Source organism: Megascapheus bottae, chromosome 8 (assembly GCF_031878675.1).
Source record: "Megascapheus bottae isolate mThoBot1 chromosome 8, mThoBot2.hap1, whole genome shotgun sequence".
Lineage (NCBI taxonomy): Eukaryota > Metazoa > Chordata > Mammalia > Rodentia > Geomyidae > Megascapheus > Megascapheus bottae.
Genome location: NC_143516.1, coordinates 26,007,131 through 26,020,341, shown reverse-complemented (window position 1 = coordinate 26,020,341; position 13,211 = coordinate 26,007,131). Strand labels below are relative to the sequence as shown.

General features: G+C 35.0%; 1 protein-coding gene and 1 long non-coding RNA gene across 10 annotated transcripts in view; one reads left to right on the top strand and one right to left on the bottom strand.

Annotated features, from left to right (window-relative positions):
- LOC150059682 (uncharacterized) overlaps positions 1 to 13,211 on the top strand; it is a 722,023-nt gene that overhangs the window by 168,745 nt on the left and 540,067 nt on the right. The gene's annotated exons all lie outside the window — the stretch shown is intronic.
- Ptprk (protein tyrosine phosphatase receptor type K) overlaps positions 1 to 13,211 on the bottom strand; it is a 496,079-nt gene that overhangs the window by 19,957 nt on the left and 462,911 nt on the right. For 5 of the 9 annotated variants that reach the window (XM_090338149.1, XM_090338150.1, XM_090338152.1 and 2 more), the window contains 7 exons: positions 10,842 to 11,026; positions 9,073 to 9,160; positions 7,487 to 7,563; positions 7,267 to 7,284; positions 4,527 to 4,563; positions 2,748 to 2,845; positions 2,249 to 2,365 (listed from right to left, as the gene is read on the bottom strand). In XM_090338149.1, coding sequence (XP_090194275.1) covers positions 2,249 to 2,365; positions 2,748 to 2,845; positions 4,527 to 4,563; positions 7,267 to 7,284; positions 7,487 to 7,563; positions 9,073 to 9,160; positions 10,842 to 11,026 — 620 coding nt within the window. Of the gene's footprint in view, positions 1 to 2,248; positions 2,366 to 2,747; positions 2,846 to 4,526; positions 4,564 to 7,266; positions 7,285 to 7,486; positions 7,564 to 9,072; positions 9,161 to 10,841; positions 11,027 to 12,215; positions 12,433 to 13,211 lie in introns of those variants that run through there. The other 4 variants (XM_090338158.1, XM_090338154.1, XM_090338156.1 and 1 more) reach the window with 2 other exon arrangements.

Genomic DNA, 13,211 nt, shown 5'->3' with positions numbered 1-13,211 from the left:
AGGCAAGCACTGTACCACTTGGCCAAACTCCTGGACCCTAGTTTTATTTTTTGCTATACAACTTTAGTTTTTAGAAAATTATTCAAGAATGTTTTCAAACAACAGTTTGATGGCTTCTAGTTAACTTGTAAACTCATAGGTCAGTGATTTGTGAGTAGCAGTGAGTGAAATAGTTGGTGTTCTTCTTTACTAAATTCATGAACAATTTTTATATAATTAGGTAACATAATTTTAAGAAAATGCATATTCTATTATTTGTTAAATCAAGATAAATGATTAAGATCTCCCTGTCAACACTTATATTATTCTACTATAATATTATAATATGCCTAAGAAATTTCCATTTGTACTTTAGAATTTTGATCGTTGTAATTATGTTGTTCTGTGTGCTGCTACTTTCTACTTAGTATTTTTCTCTAATCACCTTTTGATGTTGGGGAATTATTTTCAAAACTCATGGGTAAAAGCTGGGCACCAGTGGTTCACACCTATAATCCCAGTTATTCATGAAGCTGATGAGTATCACAGTTCAAAGCTAGTCCGGCATTAGAAAGTCTGTGAGACTCTTTTTTTTTTCTATGTATGTGTTACAGAGGAATCCAACCTGGGTCTTCGTGCATGCTAGGCAAATACTCTAACACTAGGCCAAACTCCCAGCTCCGAAAATTCATGAGACCTTATCTGCAACTGACCACCAGAAAACCAGAAATGGTGCTATAGCTCAAGTAGTAGAGTGCTAGCCTTGAGATGAAGAATTCAAGGACAGTGCCCAGGCCCAGAGTTCAAGTCCCATAATCCACTAAAAAAAAAAATATATATATATATATATATATATATATGGGTAAAGAATGCTATTTCTAGATTTTATGTTTAACTACTACTTCTACTCTTGTTATATACAGTTATCTATAATTTTCAAAGAATTCATTTCAATTTCAAAGAATTTGCAAATGAAGTTAGCGTGTATAAATAAATCACCAAGGAATGGTTCATGAAGGTATAAACTGCATAAAAGTTTCAATAATTTAAGATTATAAGGATTTAATGCTTTATTGATTTACAGAGGACTTTAAAGAATTTAACTATGATTGCCAACATGTAAAATATCTCCCTCAATACACATAGTGTTATTAGTCTTTCTTAACATTACTCATTTATGTGAAGTTACAAAATAGCATATTGTATGTAAGGGTTTTCTTGTTTTTTTGTTTGGGTTTTCTTTTGGTCCTGATACTGGGGTTTCAACTCAGTTTCCTTGTTTATGGCCAGTGCTCAGGGCCTGAGAACTGTCCTTGGACTTTCGCAAAGTAGTGCTCTACCACTTGAGCCTCGGTGCCACTTCCGGCTATTTTCTATGTATGTGGTACCAAGCAATCAAACCCGGGTCTTCATGTATGCTAGGCAAGCACTCTACCTCTAAGACAAATTTTTGGCCCCTCCAGTATGGCATTTTGTTGGTGATCTGAAGATGGAATATTAGAGATTTTTCTGCCTGGTTTGGCTTGAACCTGGTTTGGCTTTGATCTTTTGGGTCTTAGCCTCCTGACATACACAAGCTGTTAGTATAACTTAAGGTAAATATTTTAAATAGCTATTTTAGTAGTAGTCTTTTCACAGAGACACTAATGGTACTGATAATCACACACATGTGTTTTTACTGTCTATTTGTGTGGTCAAACCTATTCACCTTTTCTTTAAAAAGTTTATTTTATTATTTTTAGTTGTACAAAGGAGTTGCAATTTAACAAAGCCATTTATGAATGTAAATTTGTTCTATAGCACTCTATCAGTCTGTTTTGCTTCCATTATCCATATCACCTTCTCTGCTCAATTACTCTTTCTCCTATCTTTCTTTAGTTCACTTTCTGCTCAACTTTTCTCCACACCAATCTCTAAAAGACTTATTGTTCTATTTTCACATATGTAAAGTATTTTGATCATATCCACCTTCTTTTCTCTCCATTCTCCCTCCCTCTCTCCATACTACTTACATTCCTGCCCTAAATAGGACCTTTTATACATTCCTGTCATAAAAGTTTTTAAATGTATGATAGTTGTTCAAGAAGAGATTTCCCTTTGTCTTAAGGTTTAGAAAATATATCTGACACATGGTTAGGTCTCAAGAGACTGAATGAATAGATTTCACAGGATCATCAAAGCAAAACCTGACAGGGACTTTCAGAGAAAAACATTTCAGTATAGATATTCTTACAAGAATTTTCCAAAAAAAATTTTTTTCAGTACTTACCCTCTCCAGCGTGAATGTCCTAACCACATATTCAGCAAGTGGTTCCATTTCTACACAGGTTACTTTGAAGTCACCATAAACTTCAGTATCATCAGGCCAATATTTATAGCATTTAACCTACATGACCGAAAAGAATACTTTATAGGTAGATATACACACATAGCAAAAATTAGTCAAGAGGATTAAAGTCCCAGAATAGCACATTAAATCACCATAAAAATCCAGTTAGAAAACCATTGACAAAAAAGTTACATAATAGATTTACATGCTCTCTGAAAACATAACTATAGTACTTCAATTAGATTGTAGTATATTAAAAAATTAAGGAGAAATCAAATAATTCTCTGCGTTATAAGATCCACTTAGAAGCATTTATTTGAAATAGTATTCTGATGAAATATTTTTAGATAATTGGATGACATTCTCTTTAAACTGAATTATGTGTTGCTTCTCAACTATGCTGCCATTTATTATATATAAAAAAATCTTTTTCTCTTACCCGGCCAACTTCAACTAAATTTGTAACCATGACGATACAGGCAGATTGTTCCTGCCAGACCATCCTCCAGAAATCATACACTGTTTCATGAACTGGGCCTACAAAGACATTTGTTAGAAATGGTGTTTTAATTGGGTTTATTATGATACCAGAGAAATCTTTTAGTCAATATGAGAATTGCAAGTTAAGAAGCACAGTAAATGAAATAAACTGAAAAAGATAAGGACCAAATGTTACTGAAATGACTTAAATTCGGTTCAAAGATGCATTTATCATACAGGAAAAAATAGGCATATGCAAGTTGCTTTTGTTTTCAGTGCAGCTTGGCTTTTATTCCCAGTTAAAAAGAATTGCTATGTTCTACTTTTACTTAATCACTCCAATGCACCTTTATATGAAAAAAGAACTTTTATTTTACCATCTACCAAGCAGCATAAATTCTTAATAACTATAATTCATTATTAACTAATGAGTTGGTAATTAATAATAAATTAGCAAAAAAATAATTATTTTGCTACTAGAAAAATGACTGTCCACCACTTGTAATTAGTACATAGTTAGAAGTTGATGAAGTTGATGTGTCCTTACATAGACAGGACACATCCCAATATACTGGATTATTTCTAAGCTATGAAAACATAGGGTAGATTACACTTTGATCAGTACTGTAAAACTTCAGCCCACTAGATGACTTTAAATTTTAGAAAATATGCAATTAAACTCACTTACTCAAAAAATATTCAAAAATATTCATTTAAAATAAACAAGAAAATTGGCACTTTGGCTCAAGTGGTAGAGCACTAGTCCTGTGTACAGAGGCTCAGAGACAGGGCCTCAGCAAATCTTTTTTTGAATGGCAATAGTCACTTTGGAGAAATAATCAAATGTGTATATATTTCCTAGTCTGGATACTTTCATTTCTAGTGCACCTCTGTAAGAATTACCCACTTTGTTATTATTTTTTGCAAAAAAAACCCAAACTTGCCTAAATTCCCTCCCGCTATGTCCAGTCATGACTTGCCAAGAAATTGCTGGAAGATAGTGTAATGCCTGATTATCACAATATGGGTAGGAGATATTAAGACATTCCAAGCTGACCCAAAGTCTGCTGGAAGAAGACAGGGTCCTTACATGTGAAGAGCCTGCTTTGTTGTCATCTGGTAAGTAATTCCTCTCTCAGCACTACATTAGTCCATTGTGCTCTCTGGACACCAAGGACCAAATTACAGACGCACCTGGCAACTTCACATTTACTTTTTTTTTTTTTTTTTTGCCATTCCTGGGCTTGAGTTCATGGCTTGAGCACTGTCCTTAGACTTTCTCAAGGCTAGAGCTCTACCACTTGAGCCTCAGCACCACTTCTGGCTTTTTTCTATGTATGTGGTGCCAAGGAATTGAAACCGGGTCTTAGTGCATGCTAGGCAAGCACTCTCCCACTAGGCCAAACTCCTGGCCCCACATTTACTTTTATCTATCTATCTGTCTGTCTGTCTGTCTGTCTATCTATCTCTATTTTGGTTGGTACTGAGGTTTGAGCTCAGGGGCTTGCACTTGCTAGAAAGGCATACTATAACTTGAACCATACATCCAGTCCAACATTTTACTTTAAAAAAATCAAATGTAAATTATACGTAGATAAAATATTGCTCTACAAAATGAAAAAATGCAGTATCATTTTAAGTAGTGATTTTTTTCATTGATCTAAATTTAAAAAATCACATGTGACTAAATACTCCAAATGTACCCAATTTACAATATTTAAAAAAACAAAAGTTTTACCTTGGGTTGCAATGTAATGGCTTGGTCTCTGGTAGCCCTAAAATAGGAGATCAAATTGGTTATCATTTTACATCAGTACCAGAAACAAATGAATGAAGGCATAAAAAGATGAAGACAACCACCTGTTAAGATTAAGTTATAGAAAAAGTCCAGAAATGAGTAGTGAACACACAGTTCACTTCTCAAACCTATGCCATCTGAAAAGTAAACATAGAACAAAATTGAATATTTAAAAAGAGTCTGGATTAGAATATAAATATATTGTATAATTAATTGAGTTTGGATTGCTATGGTATACCCTCATAGATTTTGTTTAGTTTTACTAAGTTGTTTATGCCTTCATGTTAATCTTTAGTCATTCACACTTGGAAACACTGTGTTTAAAATACTAATTCTTATTTCATCATCCAAAAGTACAACACACTGCATTACAAATGGACGAGGACATATTAGAACCATAAAAAAAAAAACAACAGAACATTCCAATGTTAGAACTGGACAATGCATGCATGTCTCAAATCAAAGTACTGCTAAGGTTTTTCTCAGATAAGTATTTCTGTTCTGTAACATGTTCAGAAATCTGTATAAAAGAATTTTGCTAACTGCTGAGAATGGTGATAATTGCAGAGGCACGCATCCACAAAGAAGAGTTCTCAAAACTGAACAAAAAGTTTGGTAGTTTCCTCCTAATGTGCCAAAAGCTCATCTAAAACATTAAATATTGTTCCAATAAATTATTCCTGATAGGCAATGAGTTGTTAATTGCTTTATAATGAATTGATTTGCGGCAAAATGGAGTTGAAAAGTACTGCTGGGATGATGGAACTAAGTTGTACACTTGTTTCAAGGTCATCACAGTTTTACTGACAGTCTGTGATATGTCCACATTTTGGTGTGGGCAACTTAATACATTCGTAAAAGACTGCCATTTGGGATCTCCAATCTAAAATTTAATAGTTTGGGCAATATACTGCTGCAAATTTTGAAGATCTATGTTTTTTAATATGCCAACATTGAATATGAATAAAAGTTTAAGCTTGTCTTTAATGAAATAATTACCACTTTCAAATGTCTTTCAAACATAGTAACTGAATAGGAAAGGAAATTATAAACTTGTGTGGTTATCAGCCAAAACACAGTGGAGTTTTAGCAGAAAGACCAGCTTGAACTCTGGGCCTGGGTTCTTTCTCTGAGCTCTCCTGCTTAAAACTATCACCCTACCCCTGGAGCCACAGCACCACTTCTGGTTTTCTAGTGACTACTTGGCTAATGTTGATTTTTTTTTAATGCTAAGAGTACACCAATAGCTAGACACCTCACTTCTTCAGAGGCTGTAATCAGGAGCATTCAAGTTTAAAGCTAGCAGAGACAGCTAGCTTTTATCTCAATGGGAGAAACTAGAAATAGTGACATAGCTTGCCATCCTAGCTACACTGAGAAGACTAAAATAGGAGGATCACAGTCCTGACATGTTCCTGAGCAGGAGATATAAGACTCTACCTAAAAAATAATGACCAAAAATGACTGGAGACCTGACTCACCAGTAAATCACCACCATAGCAAGCACAAGGTCCTGAGCACAAACCCCAGTACCTCAAAAAAATTAAATAATTCCTTAGTGTCTATATGTTAAATTTAGGTACTGAATGAGTATAAGGTTATAGTCAGCCATTTAACTGACATACTCCTATTATACTTAATCAGTGATTCAATTAAATAAAGATAACTATGAAAATAACTGTAACAAATAAAGGGTGACGAACATTATTTTCTATACATATGAATTAGAAAAAGGTTGGTCATTATAGTTAGTACTTTTATGTATAAAAGTTACACACAGTGCTGCAATATTGCTCTTCTACATTTTGCTGCAGAAACATGTACACTTTCAATCAATTAAACTCAGCACCTCCATTTTACTTGGGAAATAATAGCTGAGGCTTAATGAGAGCTTGGTACTTGATAGGCATGGTCAGAACATTCTTTTAATTCCCTTATCAAGTGGAATTAGTACTAATTATATTATCCCCACTGTAAAGATGAGGAGCTGAATCACGGGGGAGCAAGTTCACTTGATTCTCAGGGTGATTTTGAACAAGGTAGTAGAGCCAAAGAACCTAATCTCCCTATATAAGATATAATGTATTGTCTCTTTTCATGGTGCTTCATATTTCATTTGACAATGACTCCCCCAACGGGACTGTTTGATGTGCACAAACTTTTCTTTTTAGGTTATAATATATATATATATATATGATGTATTGTTGTACAATTGTGACTTAGTAATTATTTGAAAAAGTTTTACTGCTTTATAAGCCAATACCACATACCACAAAATATTTTCCCTGCTTTCTTTGAACATCAAAGATCAAATGTAAAATAAAAAATCGAGTAACTCCAATACACATCACACTATCCATACTATCCAGCTTCTCACATGTGTTCTAGGAAAGGTAAGAACCAGAAACAGAAATCATCAACAAATAAAACCCAAGTACATAATAAATGTTGTCGAAGCCAAAAAAATGATCCTCTTTTCTAAACAAGGAAAGGGAAGGGGGTAAAAATAGATCTTCACACATGTGAAAGAATTACAAAAAATGAGACATATACTATATGAGACTAATTAGGTGAAGCATGCATAAATAACTAGTAAGCATTAGTAACAACTGCAATTAAGAATATATTCATATTAAATATTTACAATAGAGTGCTGTTATTTACATATAGTGGTACTTACATCCCTGTACAGCCAAATCTACAGCCCAAACCAAAGTCAGGTGTGAAAGAAAGCACAACAACATCAGTAAGTACTGGGACGTAGAACAGGGCAAAGTGTACAGTTTGTTCTTTATTTAAAAAGGCAGCAATCACTTTATACTTAACATAACCAAAAGGGCTCAGTTACAAGCTAATAAGCAGCTGTACTATATAAAACACACACTATAAAAATTACTTACATCTATGTAGTTGGCATTGATGTAATCTGAAGAAGGATCATCTTCCACAGGTTGTAAAATTACTCTAGAGTGATCATCTACAGTGGTCAAATAATAAAATGAAAGCCATTAATATTTCTCCTGAGACAATGTCACTAGGAGCGATTTAAAGTAACTCAGTCTCTGCAATCCATACTTGCCAATACTCCATGTATAATTCAAGGTTAGGTAATCAGTCATTTGAGGAAATGCAAGAATAATAACGAGCTCATTACTTATTACAATTATCACCCAGAACACACTGACTTGTACCTCCAGAGTTAAAAAGCTTGCAGAGAAGATGTTGAAGTCTGAGTCAGGGAATTGACTATAAACTTGAACTTGCCTAACATCTCCTTTTGTTTCCTAGACCGATTCTTTAATAACTTTATATTTGCTTTGTGTAGGTCCTGGGCTTGAACTCAGAGCCTGGCTCTTGTTCCTGAGTTTTATCAGCCCTAGGCTAGCATGCTCTACCACTCAAACACAGCTCTACTTCTGGCTTCTTAGTAATGAATTGGAGAGAAGTGTCTCACAGACTTTCCTGCTTGAGCTGGCTTTAAACCGTGATTCTCAGATCTCAGCCTCCTAAGCAGTTAGAGTACACTGATGCCTGGCTGATTTGATGTCGTACTTCTCTCCTCCTCCTCCTTTCTTCTTCTTCTTCCTCCTCCTCCTCCTCTTCCTCCTCCTCTTCTTCCTCTCCTCCTCCTCCTCCTCCTCCTCCTCCTCCTCCTTCTTCTTCTTCTTCTTCTTTCTTCTTCTTTCTTTTCTTTTGTTCTTCCTCTTCTTGTTCTTGTTCCTCTTCGCCCTCCTCCTCCTCTTCCTCCTCCTCCTCTTCCTCCTCTTCCTCCTCCTCCTCTTCCTTAACGATTTTAAGCAGAACCAGGCCATGAATTCTGAGCTCCACTTATATTTTATTCCTTAACAGTTCAAGGTTACATTTTGAGATACTTTAGATGCTTTCATATAATTTAAATTCAGAATAGAATGGCTTAAGGAGATTGGGAGTTAATTACAAGTTAAACTATCTAATCCTTACTGTTGTGTGGCTTCCAATGGTGATGATTTTATTTTTCTAATGTATACACTGTGAAGACCTAATCAGGAGAAAGTAGTAAACGATGTAAAGTACAGAATAACTAGAGTTCAGCTCCTGGCTCCAAGTAAAAAAAGTAAGTTATGTGGAAAGACTAATCTTCCAAATTTGAATATGTTCTGTAGGAATGTTACAGTAATTTATAACTAAAAAATCTTTTTTATTATCTTCATACTCAGCTATTTGATAACAACTTCATGGATGTACATACATGAAATCAAACAGTACGTTCTCTTCATCAGGTCAAGATTCTTATCAAATTAATGAATGAGGATTGTGGCGATCCCAGAGTCACTGTTAGTAGCTAGAACTGTTTTTAACATTAAATAGATGACTATCCAGACAGAAGTGTGTAGAACGCTTCAGTATTTTCTTAAAAAGTAAAAACATGTAAGGAAAACTTGTCACTCATGATTTATCTTTGTACACATAATACTTTAAATTTACCATGAATTTTATGAGAACTTACATGCTATGATGTTCCCATAGCGGTTTTTTGCTCTATTTTGATCTTTTTTTGCTACATCCCAAGACGCTGATTGGCCTTCAAAGAAGCTCTAGGGGGGAAAAAGGTAGATTAAAATTAATTCCACTTTTCAAAAGAGGTTTATCTGTTGTGAAGATTAAAATAGTAAAAGCTACTTTCTCAGGGTGATGGGGATTCCTACAGCAGGAAACAACTTTCTTTCTCAGACCTCATCACTGGCTTGTAGGACTCATTCCTGTTTATCTTGTATTGAGTTGAATTCAAATAAAGGACAAAAAAAAACTGTAGAAAAAAAGACCTTGAAAGTGTTTCAAATGTAATACAGCTCTAACTTTGTGAGACCTAAGGAGAAAAAGATGATTTTCTTTCAAAATACAGTGAGTAATAATGCAGCAAAAAATGCAAAAACTATTAAAAATGAGTATCTTTCAAATGTGTATTCTCTAGCATTTATAACAGGAGAAAACTGCACATAATTATTCATTTAGTCATGTGCAATACATCACATTTTAGTGTCTTTGAAAATCATGAACAAGATTGAGTCTCTGCAACAAGAGACTGCCTGATATATAAAGAGTCCCTTTCTCTGAGAATCTAGAGAGAGATGAATTTGCTGATTGGTTTACTTAGAGTATGTAACAAAAACATAGGCAAAGATTTCCTTTTCCAGGCAAACTTCAGCTTTTCTCAACACAGGAAATGAAGGTTCAAAGTGCCAGTTGTCTATGAAGCAAAGTACACAGGACTCCACATGAAATAAACCAGTCTCCCTACCCCCCCAAAACAAAACAATCCCCCAAATCCAGTTTTAGCTGATTATTGTAATTCCCTGTACTTATTTTATTAGGAAAGCATAATGTTTCAGCATATATGCAAAAATCAACATTTAAAATTCAAAGATAATTCACTTCCAAATGAAAGCACACAAGTAGTCTGTAGGTACAATGTGGAACTTAAATAATTTTTCTTTCATGAAGTTGGATGGAGTTTGAATAGTCTCATTCTTTATGTCTAAAATGTATGTGTGTGTGCGTGTGTGTGAGCCTGTGCATGTGTGTGGGTAGGTGTAGGGCAGGTCTATGGATAAACTTCTCCACTCCAGATTGACATTTTTCTATATGTGAAAGCTATAAAAGTTAAGTCTTTTTTATTTCTGTTTGTTGGAATGTTGGGTTCAAATCAATTTCCATTTTGGTTTAAGTGGGACAGAGAAGTATTGTAAGAGGCATTTTCCACATTCTTCCCTGGCCAGCTGAATGTTGTATGCTGATTTGGTGAGCTTTTTCCTCTCTGCCACTAATTGCAAACAAAAATAAACTGACTGGCAAGTAGCACATGCAAAGCACATAGCTTCATCTTTCTTCATGAGAAGATCAGTCAACAAAGAGGCAGCAGAGAAAATCTCAGTAATAAAGATGTTCAAGTCTCGTGGTCCATAATGATGCAATGAAACCCCAGGTATTTTGTTACTGAATTTGTCAAGGAGGAATGGTAAGGAGTGTCTAATGAATGACATGCTTCTAACAATAAAGTAAAATGAATAACACAATCCCAAAATGAATGTATACCTAATTCCATTTCTGGGAAGTAATCTTTATTTCAAATTTCATTCCTCTGCCCTGAACAGACATTTGATCGTATGTTCATAAATACTGTGCTAGAGAAGCCATGGGGTGTTACATTCTCCCTATGCTAAGTTCTACTGAAACAAATGATCAAAACCAAATTTATCATAGTTCTGAAGCATTCACCTCATACTCCTCTTTGAATCCATAGCTGTCAGATGTCTTCATGAGGTTAATGTGCTGCAGCAAGTCAGCTACCCTGATAGCTGGGTGCAGCTGCCCAGTCTGGTAGGGAGACTCTGTTCCTTCGCAGAGATAGCGAGGTACATCTAGAAGGCGACTGGACTCTGCAGTGGCGCTGTGATTCTCATCTGGCATTTTCATATCACAGAAGAATAAAAAAAAGAAATAAAGTTATCTTGTTTAACATACATCTATGCAAAGAAGACTTTTTTTTTTAAAGACTATAAGATCTTTCTGATAACAGAAGGAGGGGTAAGAAATACTAGCCAATACAGGCCTAGAACAGCAACCTAAAAATTTATTTATCTTGCACTTCAGCTGAAGGGTTGAAGTCAGAGCATGGGACAAATGTATAAGGAAGACAACAGATACTGTGACATGTGGGGAAACATCTGTGTAGACTAAATGTCTACAATGAGAAGATTTAGCTGAATTCTTTCAGTACTTTGTACCTATAGTCCTAAGCAGTAGAAGCTGGTGAACAAAAGACCAAGTTGTCAACTGGACATGTTCTTTCACTGTGAGATGAGCAAACTCCTTCCCAATCAGAGAGCCCAACCAATCTCAGAGGCCTGACTTAGACAACCCATTCTCCTCATGGCTGTTCTTGCTCTTGTGGCTTCCCTTTGCACTATTGTCTTAGGCTTCTTAACACAACACACACACACACCCTAGTGGGGAATTGTGAGTACTGATAGGATCATTTCTTAACCCACTCTGACTGCTAGTCAGTTAACAAATGCCTTTATATGGTCTCTGCTCCTTAGTTTCTCCTTCTTATCACTGGCTTCATTATTAATGTATTTTGACTCTTTTGACCACCACATGAGAGAAATCAGAGCTGAAGAAAACTTTGGGTACCTCCTCTGGATTTCCCTTGGATGAGAAATAAGGCTACTTATTTATCCTTGGCTTTTAGGTCATTTCATCTCATATTTTAGTTACACGACTATTTTTGTTCCTAAACCTTTAATGCCTAGAGTGTAGAGTGATGGCATTATTTAAAAAAAATTCGAGTACATATCTGTAGTTCAATAAATACCCCAATTTGATAGATTGGTTAAAATTAGTTGAATCCCTTACCACCCATATTTAAGTGTAGGCCCCCCTCCATCTCAATTGTGTTAGCTCAAAATGGAAATAAATATTCAATTTTCTTTCTGTCATAAAGAGGAAGAAAAAAACAAGAACATTTTGCCTATGAAGAATAAACAGTATTTTAATGACCAAAAGTACTAATCATTACAATGAGAAACATGCTTATATTTATCACATTTAAACTTACCACTTTAAAAAAACAAGTGTTTTAAGGGATGTTTGAAAAGCTTTATACTGTCATACTCATTAACAGAAAAGAAAGTACACTCTTAGGGGAACTTTTGTTTTTAATGATAATGCATACTGTAGAGAATGATATTTAATTAACAGTTAACATATTTCAAGTGCTGGTACATTTGCCTGTACTATCACCAACTCTACAAATAGGATATGGCAAAAAATGAATTGTTGTCCCCATGATAAACATTTTTTCTTCCTGGAGGAGGAAAAAAAAGAACCCTACAATCAGATTTGTGTGCCTCTATAATTTAGCTTGATTGCATTTATCTTTACTCTGTCTTAGTAAGCTGAATGTATTTATTTTGCACTCATTCCCAAAAATACCACACTGAAAAAACAAAACCAGTGCATTCTGCTGTGCCCTACTACCCTAAAATATTCATGTCTTTTATTCAGGCTTTTCTCAACCCTCTACAACACAAACATTTGCTAGCAAACATTATTCAGGACCATCACCTCTTCTATTAGGCTGTAATCAACTGGTCTGCATTTGCTAAAATATTACATAGATTGACATAAAGAATATGTACATCTCACCAGTAAAATTAAATCCTATAGCAACTAGTATAGGCACGCCACAGAATAAAAAGTTTAAGACAAGACATAGAGAGCATATGCTGTCAGGGAGGCAAAATGGGTGACTATTCAAGGTACAGTAATTTACCCAGGCCTCTGAGGCTCTGAGGAGCAATCCTAGAACCCACAGGCTACTGCTACTGGCTGGGGGAGATCTTAACAATTGTTAAAAGGCTTAGAGAGAAACACAGAATTCAACCATATTGCAAATCTTACAGACCATCCTATTCCAATATGAAATAGACAGTGCCTTTTATATTGCATTAAGCTTTAATACAGTGGTACAATCAGCAGTAAGGTCTTAAAATCATGACAAATGAATTATTAATCTTAACACATTTCCACCTCATTAAACCACCTAATAATGTGACTACTAGTGAGGGTACATGTACTAATCAT